We start from the raw sequence: 22,632 nt of genomic DNA, 5'->3' as shown, positions 1-22,632 counted from the left end.
TGTTGTCAATGCACTCCCAGAAGCAGATGTGTACTGTTGGTGTGCGAAGTCACCTATAGGCGCGCTGCTGGTGGCTTAACAATCCATCCGTAGGTGCTCCCGAGCCCAAAATGCCCCGATGTGTCCGGCTGCTACTGCCCGCGCTTTCATTAGCGTGGTGGCACCGACCAACACGAGCCCATTTTGCAGGCCACGGCCGTGCCGCTGGAACTCTGCTGGTGCAATGTGTTGGCCACTGCCTTGACACCGCCTACGTTTTGGAAGCCACAAACTGCACCGGAGTCTGTGTCCCACTAAGCAGCACCACCAGCGAGGCCACTCCACCCGCTGCACTGTGGCTTTAAGTGTGGCTGCAGGCCCACGGCACCCCAGTGCTGGCATAGTGATTGCAGGCTCCCCTTTACGATAGTGGCACTCCATGGACGAATTAGTCAGCGCTGTTGTAGCCCGCTGTTACACCAACTTTGCCGAATCCAACACGAGAGTGCAACAGGCACCGCGACCACAGCAGCTCTGCCCTCCAACTGCAGTATACACATGGATGAAAAGAGGAAGTGGGGGGGGGATGAGAGAAACTTGTAAAGACAATGTGGGTTATTTCGTTTATGTTCATTTGCCACCCTTCGCCAGGGAATGGGGGCAGAAAGTTGACTTCGAAACAAGCAGTGCTAAAAATGAATTCTTTAGCCACATTTCCAGCACATTGTATTTCTAAGTCACTACCAACTAGTTCAGCAATGTGCACGACTTGCACAATAGAGGAACCATGCATGCACACACACAGGTGTTTATTACCCATTAAAAAAATCACAGCATATCCACGGGGTGAATGATGATGAGTGGGGCGAAGCTCCGGGGAATCATCGGTAAACCGTGAAACTCTTCCGTGAAATTCGCCCAGTACATCATAAAGAGTGTGAAACACTGCATATATATTAATCATCAAACTTTTATTGTACTGTTGGTTTACGTGGTCCCTTCATTATCACCGCTTTGTGATCGTGATATGCAGGGAAAGTGTCCGCTCCCGAGCGAAAGAGAAAGTGCGCCAAGAGCGGCGCGCTTTCTGCCTCCATCTAGCGACGAGCAAAAGAGAAAACGCGCCAAGAGCGAGCGCCTTGTCTGCCTCCATCCAGCGACTCCGAGTGAAAGAGAAAGCGCGCCAAGCGAGCACCTTTTACGATCGCAGGCATCCAATGACATGCGCCATTTGCATTATACAAACGCCATCTGTCATCTTTAAACAGCACTCTAAGAAATACATGAAACGCCATCTAGTGAGCATTCATTAAACTAGAACTGGCTACATACATTTACTACAGAGGAGGGAACGACCCACACCCTAAGAAGCTTTGCCCCTAAAGCAGTCACAAAACACAATTCCTTTTAAATACCCAACGCTGTTTTCCACAGCATGTTTATAAATTACACCTGCTGGTCTTCATCTACACTGCTATGTCACCTTCTGTACTTTCTCTCTAAAATTTGGCATTGATACAACACTTGCTGATTATTACTTCATACGCTGTTCTGTTGTCCATGAATCTATTCAGCTCCTCAAGGTGAAAGCCAAAAATAATATTAGAAAACTTAAATGTGTTGTTTGATAGACTATCATCTCATCGTGACTTGAGTGCCTTTTTTTTTTGGCTGAGGTAGCCACCTCAGACATATATGCAAAGATTGTTGGAGTTTTTAATTCACACTGTGGAACTGATACTCATACAGTAACAAAAAGAATACATCACAAATTAAATAAAAGTCAGTTTCGCCGCAAGGGCGACGCGAATGCGACAGGAAGAAAGTGGCTCGTGATGGACGCGCTGCTACGCTGCAGAAATATCTGCCCCCAGGCAGCAACTACCGCGCAAGCAGACAGCGGAAAGGGAAGGTTCTCCCTGCGCAAATATATTAGAAGAAGCGAGCGAACTGACCGACGACTTTTAAATGCGCCCATTGCGCTCTTCGCGCCATCTTGCTGGTAATGAAGAAACGCTTATAAGCGGCTGCAGTCTCCGAGTCCTTCCAGTGGTAAGGATGTGTATATAACGGTCGCCATTAGCTACCTGAAGGATCTGCGTTTTGTAGCGTAGTGGTTAGCGCCACGCGTTACGAAGCGAGAGGTCGCTAGTTCGATTCCGCGCTTCGGAAGCATTTTTCTGAATTATTTTTCTTTGGGACTTTTACATATATCATATACGGTGCATGACGGCGGCAACGGCAGAAACCAGCCGAGACTGTCCTATAATTGCTATCGGAATAAAAAAAACATGCACGCCAGAAAATTATATGCACATCTACAGAAAAATTCCAACAGATACCACACACTGTGGAATTGATATGCGAAGTAGTCGGCAAGTACCTAGCTATGTATGGCATATTGTGTGTCTGAGCCAAGTGTTAAGAGACAGAGCAACATCACGTCGTAATTTGAGTATTAATTGTGTGTATGATAGGAACTTACCATGCATGTCAACTAAACTGCAACACCTAGGGTAGTTTACAGTCCAACATAACAAAGGCACATGTGTCAAGTGTTCAGAAGTGAGTTACCTGGGGAAGATTGTGTGTTATGATGTGCTGACATGCAACATGCAATCATAAGCAGCATTAATTTATGTATTCCTGAGGGGTCAAGCAATGCTAGCCTACCAGTGGAAAAGTTGCAGTAGTACCTACTGTTAAGGATAATAATTCCCGGGGTTTTACATGCCAAAACAACAACATACAACGAGGCACACTGCAGTGGAGGGCTCCAAAATTTCAACCATCTGGGACAGAGCTACTAAAAGTGGTGTCAAAGACAACAAAGTTGATAGTGAACAAAAGAGGATGATTTGAGGAGGGTAGTGAATTGGGCGAGTTGGAAAATGCTCATGATGGTTAGCGCAAACGCAACACAGACGAAAGAAGAAACGACGACAGAAGCGCTATCTAAAACTGAATGTTTATTGGAAAAATCACAAATATATATGTCTAAGAAAGAGAAAAAAAAAACCGCACATGCGCCAAAGATAATTATATAATATATGTTGTTTATGGCGCAAGGGCCATTGATGGCCAAAGAGCGCCAAAACATGATAGGGAAAGTGAACAATGGTTATGTTAAGTGGCTGTATAGGAGCCTAAAATTCCTCGCGCTAAAGGCGGGTAAACATAAGTAATAAAGTCATGGGAGTGACGTGAAACATGTGCACAGAGAATGAATAACAAGAGGTCGTGATGATAAAACAATGAGGGTACGTTGTGAGCACGAATACCTCCTCAAGGTTTTTTTGGCCAAAGGCAGGGAGGCCAGTGCTTTTCTTTGAAATAACTACCGCAGCAGCGGCCTCTGTCGAGAAGCCGTGCTGTGGTTGCCAGGGTAAATACATTGAAACTATGTATATCTTTGAAATAACGAAAGAGCGAGTCTTGTTTAAAAATAGGTTCCCTGCCTAAGAACATTGAAGGGTGAAGTGGGAGATGTTGGCGGTATGATGGGAAATGTTTTTCTCTAATATCTTCTAGATGCGTGCATTGAAGCAGGATGTGCAGGACAGTAAGTGGTGCGCCGCATTTTTCACACATGGGTGGGTCACCACCGGACAGAAGGTGTGCGTGTGTACTGGTGTATGTCCTATGCTAATTCTGTAAAGTGTGACTTCTGTGTGACGTGACTTTGATACTGGTGACCAAATGCCAAGACACGGCTTGATGACGTGTAGCTTATTTTGTTTGTGCCTATCCCATGTACTCTGCCAAAAGGCCCTGAGCTTTCTTTTGAGGAGGGTTTTAGATCTAGTGCAGGGACGGCTATCGATGTATTAGTACTGTTTTCGTGGGCAGATGCAGCTAGCTGGTCCGCCAACACGTTGCCTTGGATCTCGCGGTGCCCTGGCACCCAGCACACTACGACACGCTTTGTTTGAGAGCGTAGACCGTGCATAGGAGTGTGTAGAGGGAGATGAAGACTGGGTTTTTGTGTTTTTGAGAGTTTTGAGGGCTGTTACCACGCTTAGGGAATCGGTGTATATAACTGCCTTTTGTAGTTTTAATTGTTTAATGTGTTTAAACGGCCGCAGTTCCGCGTAAGCGTCTGCCGTGAAGAATCTTAATCAGGTGCAGAATACCGGCCGAAAAGGATGGACCAACCGCTGCTACGCAGAATAATGACTTTGCGGCTCTGTAAAGAATTCTGGACAATGTATTTGTGTTTAAGTTTCGAGGAAGTATGCACGATATGTGTCAATAGGCCGTTTTTTGTAACTTCCACGAAAGATATATCGCAGTCATACGCTGCCACTGCCCCCCACGGCGGGAGTTGTGCAGCGGGAGCCTTAGACAGTGTTCAAGAAGTGGCACACCCGTTTCCTGAGCTAGGCCCCTCACACGAAGTGAACTGGGCTGTCTCACTGAAGGACGATTGTCAAAATGCAGAGCTAGACAAATCATTGCAGTAAGTGTGAGGTGTTCGTTGTTTGCGTGCGCCTTGAGAAATATTGTGAACTATGTAGGATCTCTGCAGTGAGCGACCACTGATTGGATTCAACGTAGAGGCTCTCTACGGGCTCGTTCGAAAAGCGCCTGTAGACAGACGATGCCCAAATGGCGGATAGGGTCAAGGATCTTCAGGGCGCTCTGTGTTGCAGACTGATAAACAACCGCCCCGTAGTCTAGGCGCATTTGAATGAGGCTTTTATACAGGTTCATTAGGCATTTCCTGTCGCGCTGCCCATGAAGTGCGGACAACACTTTTAGGATATTCATAGTCTTCATGCACTTATTTTTTATGTATTTGATGTGTGCTATAAAGGTGAGTTTGGAGTCCAGAATGACGCCTAAACTTATGCTCCACCTCTACAGTACTGCTGGCCATGCAGGTCAATTTCGGGATTTGGGTGGAGACCTCTCTTTCTAGAAAAGAACACAGGTGCTCTTTGTGGATTTAACCGGAACCCGTTATCATCTGCCCATGGGACACCTTGTTCAGGCCGAGCTGGACCTGCTCTCACAAATGGCAGACTGCAAGATTTAAACGCTATTTGGATGTCGTCAACATACGTGCAATAAACATAGTTCGTGGGAAACAAAATGCAACGAGCTCATTTTTATAATGAAAAGTGTACAGCTGAGCACCCACCCTGTGGAACGCCGGTTTTCCTGCACGAACGATCGTGACAAAGCATTTCCAACCCAAACACGGAATGTGCGTTTTGACAGATACTTTCAATTATATTTAAACATCCGCCACGTATGCCTAAGTGTGAAAGGTCTCTCAGTATGCCAAACCGCCACGTCGTATCATAGGCCTTCTCCATATCAAGGAACACAAGAGGAAATTGTCTGTGGACAAAAGCCTCGCAGATTTGTGCCTCAATACGTTCGAGGTGGTCAGTGGTGGATCGCCTTCTCGGAAGCCGCACTGTTATGGATCAAGCAGCTTGTTTGATTATAGGAATGTGTTAAGCGGCAGTTAATCATCTTCTCAAATACTTACAAAGGCAGCTTGTTAATGCTATGGCCTGTACTGGAAACACTAGATGGATCCTTTCCCTGTTTCAGAATAGGGGTCACAATGGCCTCTTTCCAGGCAGAGGGAATCTCGCCGGATGTCCATACAGCGTTATAGAGGCAGAGGAGAGTTTTCTGTGTTTTCGTAAGGTAAGTGTTTTAAGCATTTGGTATGTAACACGGTCAGATACTGGGCAGATTCATTGCAGCAGTTAAGCGCTGCTTGCAGTTCACTTCGTTGAAGGATTCGTTTGCACATTTTCTTTCTAACTTTTGCCTTTCTATAGTTTTTTGTGTCGTTTGAACGTGTCGGTGTAGTGCGTAGAGCTGGACACGCGTTCGAAATGTGCACCAAGAGAGTCTGCTTGGTCTTCCAGACTGTTGCCATCTGTGTTTACTAAAGGAAGTGAATGTGTTTGTTTGCCTCTTACCCATTTACCCTGTTCCACGCCTTAGCCTCGTCTGTGTATGAGTTAATACCTGATAAATACTTCTGCCAGCTCTCTCTTCTTGCTTGTCGGCGTGTTCGCCTGCCTTGGGACTTGATCTGTTTAAAATTGATAAGATTCTCAGCAGTAGGGGAGTCGCGGAGTATCCCCCACGCTTTTTTTGCTTTTTTCGAGCGTTCCGGCAATCGTCGTTCCACCATGGGACACGACGTTTGGAGCAATGCCACTTGATTGAGGAATGGATTTCGAAGCGGCGTCAATAATAAAAGCGTAAAAAACTGAACAGCAGCACCAATTTCCAAGGACGACATCTCAGCCCAGGAGACACGGTAAGAGTTCCAAATTTCTCCCAATCTGCTGCATCAGCTTTCCACTGGGGAGCCTGTGGTGGAAATTTGTTTTCTTTGTGTGCTTAAGAGTATGGGAAAATGGTCGCTACCGTAGGATTTTTAATGACGTCCCAGTTAAAATCAAGTAAAAGGGTGGGTGAAACAATGCTAAGATCGATAGATGAGTAACTCCTGTTTGCAAGGCTAAAAATGTAGGCTCCTTCTTATTGAGCAGGCATGCACCAGCGGAGAACAGAAACTGCTCAATGAGACGGCCTCGCGCATCGCTGCGAGAGTCCCCCCACAAGCTGCTGTGTGCATTGAAATTGCCAACGAGGTATGGTTCTGGCAATTCATCATAAAGGCCTGAAATTCGTGTTTGTGTAACTGGTAGTGGTGGGGTATATAGAGTGAGCAAATAGTTATGAGCTTGTTGAAAAGAACAGCGCGAACGGCCACTGCCTCCAGGCGTTTGCAACTGCAATACCAGACATGCTACATTTCTATCTAATATTAGCAACGCCGCCAAAGGATGTGAGAGCATCCTGGTGATCTTTGCGGAAGATGATTTACTGTCTGAGAAAGTCAGTATGTATTGGTTTCAAGTGTGTTCCTGTACACACAGCACTTTTGGTTTGTGTTTGTAAAGAAGTTCTTGAACATCGTCGAGGTTCCTGAGAAGGCCCCTCACGTTCCATTGGATTATTTGCATGTTCATGATGAAACCAAGGTAGTGCTGTGTGTACGAAACCGGAGTTGTGGTTGTTTAGGTGGGAGTTGGAACTCAAGTAACAGGGCCGTCCTCCGGCCCCGTTATTGGCTTCTTAGTTTTTCTTAGCACGCTCCAGGGAGCTGCGCCGATCTTTCGGCACCAGGGTGCCGAAGTAGTGTCCATTGCCTCCTGGAGGCACTGGATGCCCGCACGCGCGAGCTGGTGGTTCGAGTTTCGGGCCTCGCCTGGCGACGAGGCCTTGAGACCCGATGACCCTGGAGTTGACGGCTCTCTTTGCGAGTTGGCGGAGTAGATTGAACTACTGCCGCCTTGGGGGCAGGCGCCACAGCCGACGGTTCGCTCTGCGTGGACCGAGGGAGTGGCGGAGGCCGATGCGACGTTGCCCCCCGCGCGCATCAGCGTAGTGTGTGTGAAATGGCGAGCACCTTTTACGGGCTTCGCGGAAAGAATGTTTTCCTTGTACTTTAGTGTGATGATTTCTTTTTCTTTTTGCCAGTTTGCACATGCGCGTGACTACGCTGACCGCCGTTACAGTTGACACGTGCGGTGCGCCATTACAGTTGTCGAATATGTGGCCTTGTACACCGCATTTAGCACACGTTTGATGACCACGGCAGCTCATGATCCGTGGCCGAATCTCTGGCATTGGAAACAACGTCTGGGTTAGGAATGTATGGTCTCACAGTTAATTTAATGTAACCTGTTTCGATGGTTTGAGGGAGAACACTGGATGCAAATGTAAGAATGAGATTTTTTGTGGGGATTTCCTTGCCTTCTCTCCTAATAACGATCCATTTTACATGGGTCACGTTTTGGTTCTTCCATCCCTCTAGAAGTTCATCTTCAGACAGGTCAATGAGGTCGGTTTCCGAAACGACTCCGCGTGAGCTGTTCATGGACCTATGGGGTGACAATGAATAGGTACGTTTCCAAGTGTTACGAGATTGCCGAGTTTCTGGTACTGTTGTTTAGCTGGGACCTCGAGAAGAAGGTCACCGCTTGCCATTTTGGTTACCTTGTAGCCCGCCCAAAGGCTTCGGTCAAGGATTTTGCAACTATGAAAGGGGAAATAGTAGAGCTGTGCGAATAGCAAATTTTGGGTGCGAAGCGATTCGAATAATTTCGAATAATTTTCGAATATTTCTCAAACATTTTTCGAATAATTCGAAGTGAAATTACAGAAAAGTTGCAGTGAATCCCTAAGTATGTTCTTGTGAGATAGCAACATGAAAGTGTTTCTTTTCGCTAGGTTTGAAGCGCTGGTGGGTCATATTTCATAGTTGTCTTTCTTATCAAGAGTGAGGCAATGTAGAGGCCGAATTGTATTTATGTACATGATTTGGTGCAACCAAAGTGTTGCTGACAACACTTTACGCGTGATAGGCAAAGATGCCATTTCCTCAGCCTCTCCTCCTCTTTCAACTGCTGTGGAAGGACAACTGATGTGACAGACAAGGGTGTGCTCCCTTCAATCCGGAGTTCCAAATCTGTCCCGTAGACGTCGATATATAAAACATCTGAAATTTTGGATGCTAAAAAGCTTCGGCGTCCGATTTTTCGGACTTCCTGCCCAATTTCAGGTACAAAACAGCATTAATTGAGCCCCCAACTCTGCCACATCTTTCATCTCCATATTGGAACCAGCGTTTTCTTGAGTTAATACATTTGCGATCGTAACGGACCTTGAAAGGCAGCTTTGCCGCAGCACGGGGTGTGAGGAGGTGAAGCATATTGAAAATCTAGGGACCACTTCCAATCAGACGTTGACTCTCTCTCTGCCTAAGTTCGACCGTAACGGAGCTTGAAAGGCAGCTTTGCCGCAATACGGAGGTGTGATGAGGTGAAGCATATTGAAAATCTAGGGACCACTTCCAACCGGACTTTGTCTCTTGGCTAAGTTCGACCGTAACGGAGCTTGAAAGGCAGCTTTGCCACAATACGAGAGTGTAATGAGTGAAGCATATCTGAAGGGGTCACTTTCAACCAGACGTTGACTGCATTTGTCTTTGGGAAGTTCGAATAGTTCGAATAGTAAAATTTCAGTGCGAATCGAATCAAATAGCAAACGCTATTCGAAAAATATTCGAAATTTCGAATATTCGCACACCCCTAGGAAATAGTTCTTGCTAGTTTTTCGGGGTTCTGGCTGTGGAGTACATGAAATTTAGGGAACGTTTCTGTTGGTCGGTCAAGAGTTGAGTATTTCGTCGGTGCGCACCCTCTGTGAGGGTAACGATCAAGGAGGCGGGGGAATGGAACTGTTTCCATGATAATGTGTGTGTTTCGGCAGCAGTAGCGGCCACCCACCATGGAGTCCAACAAGGGGACGCTGCAGCACTTAACATGTAAGGCTGCAAACGCCAGCCGTACAATGCCGCTATAACCTAATATACTATGTCCAAGAGAGGACACATATACACGTTAACCTGAGCCGCCTACGAAAACGGGGAAGTAACTGAAGAAAAGGACAGGACAGAAACGAAAGAAGATAGGAAAGAAAAAGATAAGAGAGGGGGATAGGAAAGGGCGACCGCCGATTTCCCCTGGGTGGATCAGCCCAGGGGTGCCGTCTACGTGAAGCCGGGGCCAAAGGGGTGTGTTGCCTCTGCCGGGGGGCCTTAAAGGTCCAAACACCCAGCGTCGGCTCAACCCCCAGGATCCCCTTTTCCCCGGACATGGCACCCACGCACGGCTAGGCGTGGGAGGGGTCGAAGCCCCCCATTAGCTCGGGTCCGTGGTGTCGCTACACACCAAACGCCTGCTCGCGCAGACGCCCCTGCAGGGCCAAAGATAATTGACAGATAAAAACGCGTCTGCTTACAAAACTACGCCCATGCCAGGAAAGACACTTCCTCATCAATCAAAGCGATAGAAGCGCAGCTCACGCACGTGTCTTTCTTTTTATCATCTCAAATGCCTCTGCGACTTCTCGAGCGTACTCGAGAAATCTGAAGCCGTATGAAAACCGCTCCTTATGTTGCAATTTTACATTCTGATACTAACTAGAAACAAATGCATGTGCGCCCTTATTTGTGTGTGTGTTTTGGTAAGTTTTCAATGCTAACTCATGGGCAGTTGCTAACGCGACTGACATTCACGATAGATTAGCAACCCATTCAGACATTTTTGGCGAAAGTTCCTTTGCACGTTATCAAACACAGTCTTGGTCAGCCTAAACATGTTCATGCACTTCGATTCTTTGCCCCACTTTAAGAACATAATTTTTATGCATGGCCAAATGACATGAACATCTCAGCCGCCACACGATGAAATTTTCCACGAGGCATATACAACAGCGACCTTTAAGCTTGTTTAACACAAATGCTTTGCAGTAACTTGCGAATCGTGGTGCAATTTTCTAACATTCCAACTCCCATTACTTCAACCCCTTTGTGGTCCCATGGCATAAGGCTGCCTTCAGAATTGGCGCTTTGTTTGACAGCACCTACAAAACAGTACTGTTTTTTCCACATGAATACCTACAGCAACGCCAGAAGTGACTTAACACCATTATTAGAAACACATTTGCAAGGGCACAGTGCTCATTACATTTGAAGAGGCCAAGAAGGTTTTTGACACATGAATAGCACAGTGCAGTACTTTTGTATAGAATTTTAGGAGGTTGTTACAATAGATTTAGACAATTCAGGTGAGACTGTATACAGCAAAGTGATTAGACAATCTGACCATTAGCTATTGTTGAACTAGGACCAAAGCAACGTTTCCAGTTTTACGAGCCAAAACCGTGGTACTGTGAGGCACACCATAGTGGGGGACTCAAGAGATTATTTATGGTCACCTGGGGTTCTTTGACATGCAACTACATCTACGAAAATGGGTGTTTGTGAATGCAACTCCCATCTACAGTAGAACCCCGCTGATACGTTTTTGAAGGGACCGTAGAAAATAAACGTAAGAGACAGGAAACGCAAGATCCGAAAAACAGAAAAAAAACGACAACATATTTAGTGGTACAGAATTTTATTCAATGCTTACGAGCAGCACGAAAATTGGCGCGCTTAGCCACGATCTAGTCGACGGATAGAAGCGCGGAGCTGGGGACGGCCTCATCCACAGAAATGTAATCAACGTATGTGATTTTTTTAACACCAACAGCTGTAGGCATGAAAGAACTAAGCACACGCAATCACGACCAGCGCGGCGAGTCCGACCGCGAACCGCGCGCACGACCATGCGAGCTCCACCAGCTCGAACTCCTCCCGTCCTCCAACAAATAACGATGATGATGAGTCTACGCCAACGTGATGGCAGAAGTGAATGCCAATCTCGAAGGCCTTGCTTTCGCAAGCATTACGTCATAGACGCCATGTTTGTGAAATACAAATCTCAAAGGCTATGCTTTTGTCAATAGTAAATGCCAATCTCGAAGGCCTTGCTTTCGCGAGTAATTACGTCATAGACGCCATCTTTGAAGTACGAATCTCGAAGGCGATGCATTTGTTTGCATCAATCGAAAGATCCTGTTGCTTGCGCCTCTCATGCGGCTAATGTTACGGTCAAACCAGGCCAAGCTGCGTGAAATGCACCAATGACCGCTCTCTTCGGTAGTCACTCGGTCGGCTCCGAGCGCACTTCGCGACTCATACGGAACGGTTCCGAAGTTACGACGTAACAGAGGGGTTCCCAATGATTGTATCCTATGGGAGCTATGCCAAGAACCGGCGGAAAAACGACGTAACAGCCGGGAAAAGCAGCAGTGAGGAACGTAACAGCGGGGTTCTACTGTAAATGTGGTGCTGTAGCAGTCACATTTAGGACAGACACTTCTTTGAACTTCCTTTCTACAATATGTGGGACTTCATCTGTAGAGTAATGGAGGCAAAACGCACAAAGTATGCTGCATGCATTGGAAGGCTTTGAGAATGGCATAGAAGTCGCAAACACACCACACAAAAAAAGGTATGCACACCTGTTGCAGCAGCCCCAATGACAGTGTCCTTCGATCAACCATGATGCACACCTGCAGAGGTAAGTGGACGAAAGAATTTTCAAAAACTAAAACATGTAAGCAGTTAAAGCATGTAAAAATTTAAACCTTGATGTAAACATAATCACACTACTAGCCATGCGATACATGTGGAACTTGGTGCAACGAGGTATTCAGAAATAGAACCTAGCCAATGCTCCGGCCACGGGCCACCAGTGATTACTAATGGCTCTACTGGCTATCCACCTTAGACTCATTAGTGGCAGGAGCACCGAGTGATATTCTTGTTCCTCTTCCAAGCATATTGGTCGGGCACTTGCTTCCAGTTTTCCGAATATTCAGAAAGGGTCTTCTAAAAATAAAACTGGTACAAAATGGATGGTTCTCGTTCAGTTATATTGGAAACATATGATATCGGAGCAAGTTTACTTAAGATAAGGGCCAATTACCTGTCCAAATAATTAATGAAAATATAACTGAATGAGTTCACTGAAAAAGCACACTGTTTTGTCGCGAGCAGCTGAGATTGCTGCGGCACCTGGCAGAGCAGATGTTAACCCCGTGCTTCTTTCTATGTCGCCTTTCAGGTCCGCTTCGCAGCGCGACGAAACACAAGCTTAACCCAGAAATATACTACGGCAGACAAATGCCGACGTGAGAGTGGCACTACAGACCTAAGTCAAGGATTAGGGTCGCCTTCGTTTATTTTTACATGCTAGAGACAGTAGAATAGAGTAATTCTTTCCCACACCCTTACACTGCAGCGATATTACTAGATTTATTCCCCACCACTATGCTCCACTAAACAGCTATTTAATAATTATTCAGCAGATTAGACTTCTGCTCCAGTCGCAGCAAATTTTTTTTAGGGCAAATGGATGTATCCTTCCCTTGTACCCACGTCTGGTCACATAACTTTAGTTAGACTTGTGAAATATCAAATCAGCCTTATTATCCTGAACACTTGCATATCAGCTTCTAAGCCAAATATGGTCAAACAAAGCTCCAAGGATGTTAGAGGAGGTCAGAGAAATGACAAACATCTGAAGTATAAAAAAAGGAGAAAAGGGAATCGTGTGTCACTCTCAAATACATCGCCAGGGGCTCTCATTTATGAAAAGATACAGTACGTCTACAAAATATTCAGGCGACGCTAGTTATACTGCAAAACTAGTCAAGTATAAATTGCTCCTTTTGTGTACGTTTACCATCACACTTGAACTCTCCAGACTTTTCTAACGCGTGGAAGGCAGCATATTGGTGTATCAAAGAACACAACATAGTTTCCACTACACAGCTGAATAAAACAAACCTGGTATATACCAGACATCTTACAATACTGGTTTCAGGAAGAGCGGCATTTCATGCATGCCACATCATTGATGTACATGAAGAGACGAGCAGAAGACCATAGACATTTGCGAATGCCTGATCAAGGAATTTAGCAGTTTCAGCCTGCACATTGTGCTCAGACCAGTGTAAGCACCATGGTTTGGCGTGCACACGGCAAATAAGTAGGAATGGCAGTATGTGCGCACAACGCTCATTATCGCAACAACGCTGGCCTACCTCCACTGCAGAGCTGATAGAACGGAGTGTGATAATGCATCTATGTGACAAGGACATTTTGCAGCTTAAGCACAAAAGCAAGTCCTTTGCAACTCTGGAGACAGTCTAACTCTCTGCATGTGGGCCACACATCATTGCTGCAGTCACTGTATGGCAATTACACGACAAGAATGTGCCTCGGGTGTCCATATGGCAACAAAGAGGTTACCAGAGTAGTAATTCTGAACATCACATCACACTCTTAATGCTACAGCACCCTCTTTTTTATGTAATACAGTACATTTACATAGCTTTACTTGCTATTGTATTATCTCTTTTGTGACAAGAGGGAAGCCCAGAGCATGCCTACAATGCAACAGGTTACCAAGGAACACATACTTTCCTTAGACGGTAGTCTGCAGGAAGCACGAGTAAAAATGCGTGCCAAATAACACAAATTAAGTACCACATCAGCTGCTACAATTTCATCCTTGTCAATGCCTGCCTATAGGATTGTGCAGGCACAATACTACCGCAATGGACATTATGCATTTTGTTGTTGATCCACAATGACAAAGTTAATGTTAAGGAGACGAACGTGATAAGCACCAATCACCAGCTGAAGTAAAGGCACAAAATATGAAAGAAACTTCAGAGCCAGCATACTAACGTGATGGTGCCTTTCACTTGACTTTTACAGCGAAAGCGGTTATGAGATCATTTCACCGGCCGTTTTTGCGCCGTAGTTGTCCGCCCGCCGGTGTCCGTAACCAGTATCGCTCGAAATAAGAAGAAAAAAAATGAAATAAGAAAAAAATTCCAGGATGGAACGAGGTTCGAACCTGGGCCCTCTGCGTGGGTGCCCAGTATTCAACCTCTGAGCCATGCCGGTGCTTGAAACTGCTTTGCAAAAAGGTCCTATACGGCTTCATGTTGGGAAGTAACCACATTAGCACATGCAATATAGCGTGGTAGAAGAGTAAAATAAGCCCCAAGCGTCGCACAACGCGAATTCTGTAACCAGGCGTCACACAATGCGAATTGCGCAACGTGTAGGTTGTTGAATGCTTCCAACCCATTACAAAGGGCTCTGCCATAATTCTTCATCGTCATCAGGCACAGCATCAACAAAGTGCGCATAATGCCTTACATGCGTTTAGCAGGTACTAACGCTTTCCGTAGAATGACGAAAAATGGCACAGTGCCTGCTGCCCTACTTCTCAAAAATTACAATGATTTATAGCGTAGTGGGTTCCTCACAAGTGTACTTGTATTGGTTGCCAAGGAAGCCCATAAGCGCATGATCCACTTCCTCGGGTGTCAGTAAAGTTCTTCGCCCCCCCCCCCCCCATCTCTCTCCCACGTCAACGTATGTTATACAGCATGACGGGAGAGGGAAATATCGACCGGGCGTCACCCAATGAAATTACATAACTGGTAGGCCGTTTATAAAGATTCCAACCCATTACAAAGGGCTGAGCCATAATTCTTCATCGTCACCAGTCGTCGCATCAACAAAGTGCACATAATGCCTTACAGACGTGTAGCTGGTGTCTCGCTTCTCCGCAGAATGACGAATAATGGCTTAGTAGTGCTTCCCAACTTCACAAAATTGTGATTTATGGCGTAGTGGGTACCTTTCTAGTGTACTTGTATTGTAGCCCCAAGAGAGCTTACAACGGGATCTAGAAACGCCGCTCTTCCAGCTTTTGCTGTGACTGTGCTGCGGTTTCAGCGCAGGCCTGGCGTTTTATTGCTTTGTTTTTATCTACTGTTAATGACTAGGCAATCTGTGACAATTCGGACCACTGAAAAAGTACAAAAGAGGAATAGCATTGCAATAGAACTGTTTTGCACTGCCCTGGCCCAGGTACGAGTGGCAGCATAATGCCGACATTTCTCAGCGACAACCACACCAGCACACATTCTCACGCTCGCCTGAAAGTGACAGATCCCTTTATTTGGGGTACTACATCCCATCCCCTACAGCACCAATACAGGAGTGGGATACATATCCCATGATATGTGTCACAAGAAAAGAATGGTATAAATTCAATGATGCTGTATGTCGACAGCAAGCACCAACGCCAAACGTACAATTGTAGTTATAACAATTCACTATTGCCAACTCCTCAGGGCTAGCTGCACTGACAGTTGGTTACATTCCCTCGCTGCTCATGAAAAAAAAAAAGGAATGTTTAAAGAAGTCTTTACGAGACCTTGACCCAGTCACGTGTGTGTTATGCTTATGCTGTTTTATACAAGACGTAGTTTCATTTATACATATTTTCTTGTTAAACAACTGTTATGAGTGAAGTGCGTGAGGTGTGTTCTTTAAGTTGGAGCAACAAAAACGACAAGGACGACGTACGTGCTACTTGTGCGAGCGCACCGAGCATCGGAGCATGAGAAAAAGAAATACAAGCAAATAAAGACATCACTGAGAGCCACTGCGCCAAAGAAAAAAAAAAGGGCTGGTGGTTCGAAGAACGTGGCTAGGGTGTGGGCTCTTCGGGGGCTTGTACCGGGCTTCCAAGACATCCACCTAGTCGACGAAGGCCTTCATGTGAACCCGGCAACTATTCTACTGCCGTGACTATTGTTGCAGCCCTGGCACGGCATGGTTGTGGTGCTCGGGCGGAAGACAGCACCGGAGATGTCGGCATCCACCGGAAGCAGGAGTGAGCCATTGGGCTAAGGGCCCTAGCTTGCAGACTTTCACCCCTACGTCTTCTTCAGTGGACTGTTGGTGTGCCTAAACCGCTGGCAAGCCGTACCCCTCTCCTTCAGCATCAAGATTACCCTGACGACTTTAGCGTGTGAACTTGTATAACCGTTTAGAATCTTTATAGGATTCGCTTGGTTAGTGAGAACTAGATCTATATTTGGTAAGGCTGACGCTTGTTAGTTTACCTTTTGTTGATTCCAGTGTTTCCTTTCCGTTTATTTTTGTGTGTGCATGTATATTTTCACTTCCCAAATTAAATGCTCGCTTCCTTCTCTTATTTGAGAATTGAAGTTCAGATCTAATTCAACTAGCTTTATAAACCGAACCTGTCACAACAAAGTACACTAAGCTGTTCATAATAACGTAGACTTATAAAAGAGTTTTCAAGACAAAGAATTTAATACCACCTCAACTAACCTTGTTAGGATCAGCTGGCAGGCGTGAAGTCGCAGAATTTAGTCCTTCACAACTATTGGATGCAGAACCAGAGGCATTTGGCTTGGTAAACGAGTCCCAGTCTTTAGTCACTGAAGCCTCCCCAGGTCCAGAACTGGTCGGCAGAGTGGAAGCCATGCCTACCATATCACGTGACACAAATCATCACATGACCAGAGATCACGGAGAAATGACTGATAGCGTTTAATTGCACCAAGCAAGTGACACACCACACGCACAAAAAGATAGCAAACCTCTGATTAATATGAAGGCTGAATTACTGAACCGGTAAGGGACCTTAATTTTCCTTCAGTCTGTTAAAGCTCGATTTCTAATCACACAAGATTTGTAATATGAACTGCAGTTTTTAAAGGGTAAGTGGACAACCAAGGTGCAGTTTTCTACAAGAAAAAAAAAAAGTGAAAAGAATTAGATTTGTACTATTGGTACTAATATTACACACATGTACTAAGGACTTTTGCAGACTTTAAATCCTTGATTTACTGTCAACACATTTTGTATCGTTTAATCATCTGGCTCTTCTGCTGTTCGTGCACAGCTGCGATGAATGAACCAGTTCATATGACTACACCTGTGCAGAAACTTCTCGCGAGTTTCAACAGGCCAGCCAATGTCGGCACGTATAACAAACCACCCAGAAACATGCATATGGACATATTCAGAAGGAATTCCCGGAAGATGCTATGAAGGCGAAACATGTCAGCACACCAAAGCCTGTAGTTTGTTTTCACCAGGTTGGTATATAACCAGGTTGCATATAAAATTATGCATCAGACGGGGATGAAAGGTCATGGTATTTTAGGAAATGGCTTCTCCATCAACATTCACACCCCTGTTTATACAAAGTCCACTGAAGGACGAATGATTTTCAATTTACCCTATCTTGTGTGAGCAGATTCAACTTTATGCCCGCTTGCATCTTAATTTTGTCACACCATAGACTTCATGTACCAACGTGGGGGCAGCCTGCTACGTGTTAGGAGCATTCCGAAGGGCCTTAATAAAGTTTTTTCGTCTGTCCATCCAACTAGCTGACATCCTTGGTTTCGCTTCCAATCTTGGTACCTGCTTCATCACTCCATCTGACCACTGGTTGCTGTCCTATGCATTACGTACCAGCCAAAGTCCATTTTTTTCGTTTAGCGTCAGCTAGAATATGGCTTACCCCTGTTTGTTCTCTGCTTTGTATTCCAATCTCTTTAACGTTGCCCCTCTCATTTTACATTTCATCACACCCTGCATAGCCCTTAACTTTCTCTAGAGTTTCTTACACTTTGCACTGGCAAAATGCAACGGCAGCATATTTTTACCAGCTTCAGCCCAACTCAAATACATGCCACCCATTGAAATATGTACGTAAAGTGCAGAAAAAAACTCTAGACCAATTTGGATGAAGTTTATTTCAATTGGTGGCTACGTAGTTTTACATAAATGTGTACATAATCGAATATAACTAAACGAAAGAATGCTAAGTTTGCAAATTTACATTTCTGCACCAGAAACAGCTATCGCAGTTCTGTCAGCTGCATCCACTTCGGCATATGTACTTCAGAAATTATGTATGTAAATTGACATTTACGTGGAATTTTTTATTAGAGATAACGAAAGTTTTTCAAAAGCACTACTCACAAATTAGGTGATTATTCCAGTGTAATGTATCACGCACCAATTTTGACCGCTTTGGTTGCATGTCCCCCCATCGCCGAGTACGTAAACTTCATAGTTTCGGTTTTGAAAGTTTGCGAAGTTTCCAGCAAATATTACAAGGATATCAACAGCCTTAATCAAATGTCCTTTAACTATCATCACTAGATTTAACTATTTCCTTTAAGTGCAACGAACTACTTCAAAGTGGGTGTAGTGGTTGGTAAAGAGAAACGAAAAAAAAAAAGCATTTCACATGTATTTATGCCAGGAGCCCTACACACGCACGCATAGGCCTTGTTGGTGTTGTTACGGCTAGCTACTGTAAATTGGCCTATCTACAACAGCTCAACACAGAATAAGCACACAGATGTCACTCTAAGAAAACGGGGACCAAAGTGCTCACCAACGACGCAACCAAACTGACGAAAGGAAACTGATAAAGACGCCTAACAACAGGCGCTGACTGTGCATTGCTTACACGTCGCAGACGTCGGAACAGTTCTTCGGATTTCTTGTTTCTTGTCTGGCAACGGCGTGCAAAATGGCGCTCTGATGCGGTCAAGGTAGCAGCGCGAGAGCTGCGTCAGCAGGGAAAACTTCTCCGACAGCCCAAGTTCGAGGAAGGAAAAGAGTTCACAATCGTCGGGCCATGTTTAGCCGGTTGTACAACGCTGTGCGGCAGCACAAGAAGAAGATATGCTTCAGCGTCGGCCTAGTCGGAGGCGCCTACCTTCTAAACCGGTATCTGCAGCGAAAATTGCGCGACTGGGAAACGAAACAGACTCAGAGCTACATCGATCAAATCAAACATCAGCACCACTTCGAGAACATCCTGCAGACGTCGGACAACACGATCTTGACTCTCCTGGAGAAGAGAGAGAGCCGTTACTCGCCTTACTCGAGACGGACAGCCTGCTCGAGAAGCTCAAGACGCGGCCTGCAAACAGGCTCGAGCTTTGGGAGGAAATCAAGGTGCGCATTCTCACCTTCGCGTTGGCGAGCGTGTACGCGGAAAGCCTGCTCGCCTCGCTCGTTCGCGTGCAGCTCGGCGTCGTCGGAGGCTACGTGTTCGTGAATTCGCAGCGGGCGCAACAAAACTCGGGAGGCGTGCTGCCGGCGCTCACCAACCAAGACATTCACCAGCGCTACCTGGCTCAGGTGCAGCACTTTTTTGAGAACGGTTTGCACGAGCTTGTGCGTGTCGTCAGAGACGCCGTGGTCGCCGCCTTCGGCCACATAGGCCTCAAGGAGCGCGTCGGTCCCGCCGACTTCGCCGTGGGTTTCGATTTCGTCAAGAAGCATGTCTCACGCGACTCCAAGAAGCCGCTCCCGGGCTTCCTTCGCCTGCTCCTGCCTCCTCTCGAGGTCGAAGGCGATACGGACGATGTGAGGGTGCTGAACGTGATGATCCTCGAGACGCGAGACGTACTCGAGACGGACGACTTCTCCAAGGTTCTGGGAATGTGCATAGACCGGGGTATCACGAGCCTCACGAACGACGTCGAGGCGTGTTACCAGAACATGCTAGCCGCGGAACGAGAAAACGGCAGTGGAGAACGAACTGCCGCTTCATCGTTGGCGGTGTCGACGGGATTTCCCATGGCAAAACTTTTGCCCGTGCTTAGGAACAGCCTCGTTTCCGGCAGACAAGATGGCTTCCTCAGAACCGTGCTCCAGGAAGAGCTACTTCGCAGCATGATCGCCAACGTTTACGAAGCCTTCTGCCAGACAGAGGATGCCGACAGGATTAACCACAACCTAGCACCGTTGTCATCGTGATCGTGAGAAACTGCAAGCTGAAGATGACTGACAGTGTAGTGATGGACAAGTGTCATCGTTCGCGATTATACTGAGTTCGTTATGCAGTCCGGTTGATCCACAAACGACTACCAAACACCTCTGACGGTTGGTCACTTATAGTCTGACGTCATGCCATTCCAAGAACACTTGTGCGAGAGTTTAGGTGCGACTGTCACTACGGCGTGCTTGTCAGCTTTCACAAACTTCACCTTGTTTGAAACGTTTGAAGATACCAAAACCTACTGAGATCGGCAACCTTGAGACATGATCTATTCTTTGTATGTATTCATGAACCTTGGTGGAATCGCACTGAATGTAAGTGTGAGAAGACTCAGAAATGACCAGTTTCGAAAACTCACTAACATGCTCTATCTTGGATGCACTTCGTCCTGTCATTTCACCTTGGCAGCTCCATGTAGTAAGGAAATCTCACTGGCTACAGTTTGTAGCTGCTGTTGTCATGCATTGTACAATACAAAATTGAGGTCTATAATGTCTCCCCTTACATATCGTGGTTTTTTTACTGTGCGTTTCTGCAGCAGCGTGTGTTCTAAGTTTCTTTGTTAATGTGAATGTAGTTGATGATGTCATTGCAGGAACAAATCTCGGTATTACCGAGTTTTGTGGTTGTATGCATTGTTTGGATCGAAGCTTGTGATAAAAAAAATATCTCCATAAGTGTAACCTGTGCTTGTCCAACTTGCATGATCAATACGTGGCTATAGTCAGGTACAACTTAAGAACGCGGGAGGGTCCCACCCAGACGATTGATGCACCGCAGACAACTGCTTCCGTGACTAAAAGTAGTAGTCTTGCTCACGTTCTTGACCACTTACTCCGTCGGTAAGACCACAGGCCGTCCGGCTCATGACGTCGGTCTGGAGTGTGTGTCCACTGGTGCAGGCTTGTGCACAGCAGTCATTTTTATGAAAGGGAACAAGTGAGCGCTTGGCAAATAGCCTCGTAACAGACACGTGGTGCGGCACGGCGGCGAAATGTAAAAATAAAAGGAGAGTGGTGCCATTCCATCTGTTGCCTGCACCCTTTCTTGAAGTTTTCCTTCTTTTTTATCACTTTATGTTGTTGTGGCAGACGAAGCTGTGATAGCAACAATCATTATCGAAAGCAATCATTGTTCACTGAAATGTTCCAACAGAAGATAGCTACCACCAAGAAGAAAGCATAAAATAAAGACACATTCGTGACGGGAGTGTAGGCACTATAAGGGATGACACCACTGTCTCCTTCTGTTTTAATATTTTGATACTGCACCGTGCCACATGAGCGGTACGAGGCTATCTACTGTGTGCTCCCGTGTTCCCTTTCATTTCATAAAAGCGACTGCATTCTAAAGTTGCACCTGGCTATAGTTAATGTACTCATACGAACCAGGCAGGACATACTAATATCCTGGGGCCACTTGTGTTTGCAAATGCACGCATTACATTCTCAATGCAGCTGTGCCTCTTTTCTGTTGATTAAATAATCGTTTCAGAAAAGGAGTGGGAGTGGGATGAAGCAGTGTTTCTAGCTGGAGTGCTCAGACGAACATTGTGGTGCTTGCATTTATTGGTGGAGGGAGGGCTCATGTTTTATGCATTAACACTTGTATAGCTCATAACTTTGGGGCACTTTGTCATGTGAGTGGCAAACATTAAGTGGTGGAATTTATAATTCTAATTTAAGTATTGTTTATGAGGGGAGGCATGTGTGAAACGTATGTAACATGTTTTTTTGCCATGTCGCAAGCTCCGTATAAATTGGTAAACTTTTATGGTGGGCTCCGTTTCTGGTAGGACAGAGAATAAAAAGTTCATGACTGAGAAGAACGTCATGTGAATGGCTACTGTTGCCAAGTTCGTGAACTCGAAACCTGTGAAGTCTAGCTAGTTGTCAGCGCTGCAATCAAGGGCATAACAGCCTTTGCTGACAGGCGGTCGCATTTGCATGTTTTCAATTAGCTCAATTTGCAGATGTGTTCCATGTGAGCATTAAAACAATTTATTAAATTATTGCTTGCTGTAATATTGTCCATCCAAGCTTGCAAAGCCATGTCTATCACTTGGCCCAGCAATAAGAGTGTGCATGGCTAGAACCTTTTCCTGTACGTTTGTTTCCAAAATGTCGCACTTTTTTCATGCACGTCCAGAGGTTCAAACGTGCATTGCACATGTGTGCCGGGCATGCATGTGCATCACATGTTTCCGCTTTCTGTGTATACCTAATAGACCTGCTGCAACGCCATTTTAATGGCATACCAACTTGCTAGGAAGTTGGATTGGTGGACTGTGGAGATTCCTCTCAATTTATTCTGTTCGTCTTTTTATTCTAAGTTCACAACAGTGCAGCTAGGTCTTTCATGTAATGCCTGTATATGTAATATAAGCAGATATCAGTGGTCTATTGGTAGAACAGAGCGATTGCCCTGAAAAGGTGTTTGTCCCGGGTTTGATCCCTGGACCAGGACAAATTTTTCGGCAACTACGAAGCTTTCTTTCCGA

The 22,632-nt window shown here is 45.7% G+C and overlaps 1 protein-coding gene and 1 long non-coding RNA gene across 2 annotated transcripts; one reads left to right on the top strand and one right to left on the bottom strand.

Annotated features, from left to right (window-relative positions):
* Positions 1 to 11,956: 11,956 nt before the first annotated feature.
* Positions 11,957 to 18,434, bottom strand: LOC119378622 (uncharacterized). Its single transcript, XR_005181035.2, has 3 exons — positions 18,314 to 18,434; positions 16,646 to 16,803; positions 11,957 to 11,985 (listed from the first exon to the last, which is right to left on the bottom strand). It is a non-coding gene; the product is annotated as an uncharacterized LOC119378622 (long non-coding RNA).
* A 418-nt stretch (positions 18,435 to 18,852) lies between these two features.
* Positions 18,853 to 20,218, top strand: LOC119378621 (peroxisomal biogenesis factor 3-like). Its single transcript, XM_037647695.2, is given in 2 exon segments — positions 18,853 to 19,203; positions 19,206 to 20,218. Coding segments are annotated over 2 exon segments (1,128 nt in total). The 5' UTR covers positions 18,853 to 18,980; the 3' UTR covers positions 20,111 to 20,218.
* The last annotated feature ends 2,414 nt before the right edge of the window (positions 20,219 to 22,632 follow it).

The sequence above is a fragment of the Rhipicephalus sanguineus genome, unplaced genomic scaffold, assembly GCF_013339695.2.
Source record: "Rhipicephalus sanguineus isolate Rsan-2018 unplaced genomic scaffold, BIME_Rsan_1.4 Seq898, whole genome shotgun sequence".
Classification (NCBI taxonomy): domain Eukaryota; kingdom Metazoa; phylum Arthropoda; class Arachnida; order Ixodida; family Ixodidae; genus Rhipicephalus; species Rhipicephalus sanguineus.
Note: the sequence above shows the minus strand (reverse complement) of the source record. Positions and strands in the feature narration are given on the sequence as shown.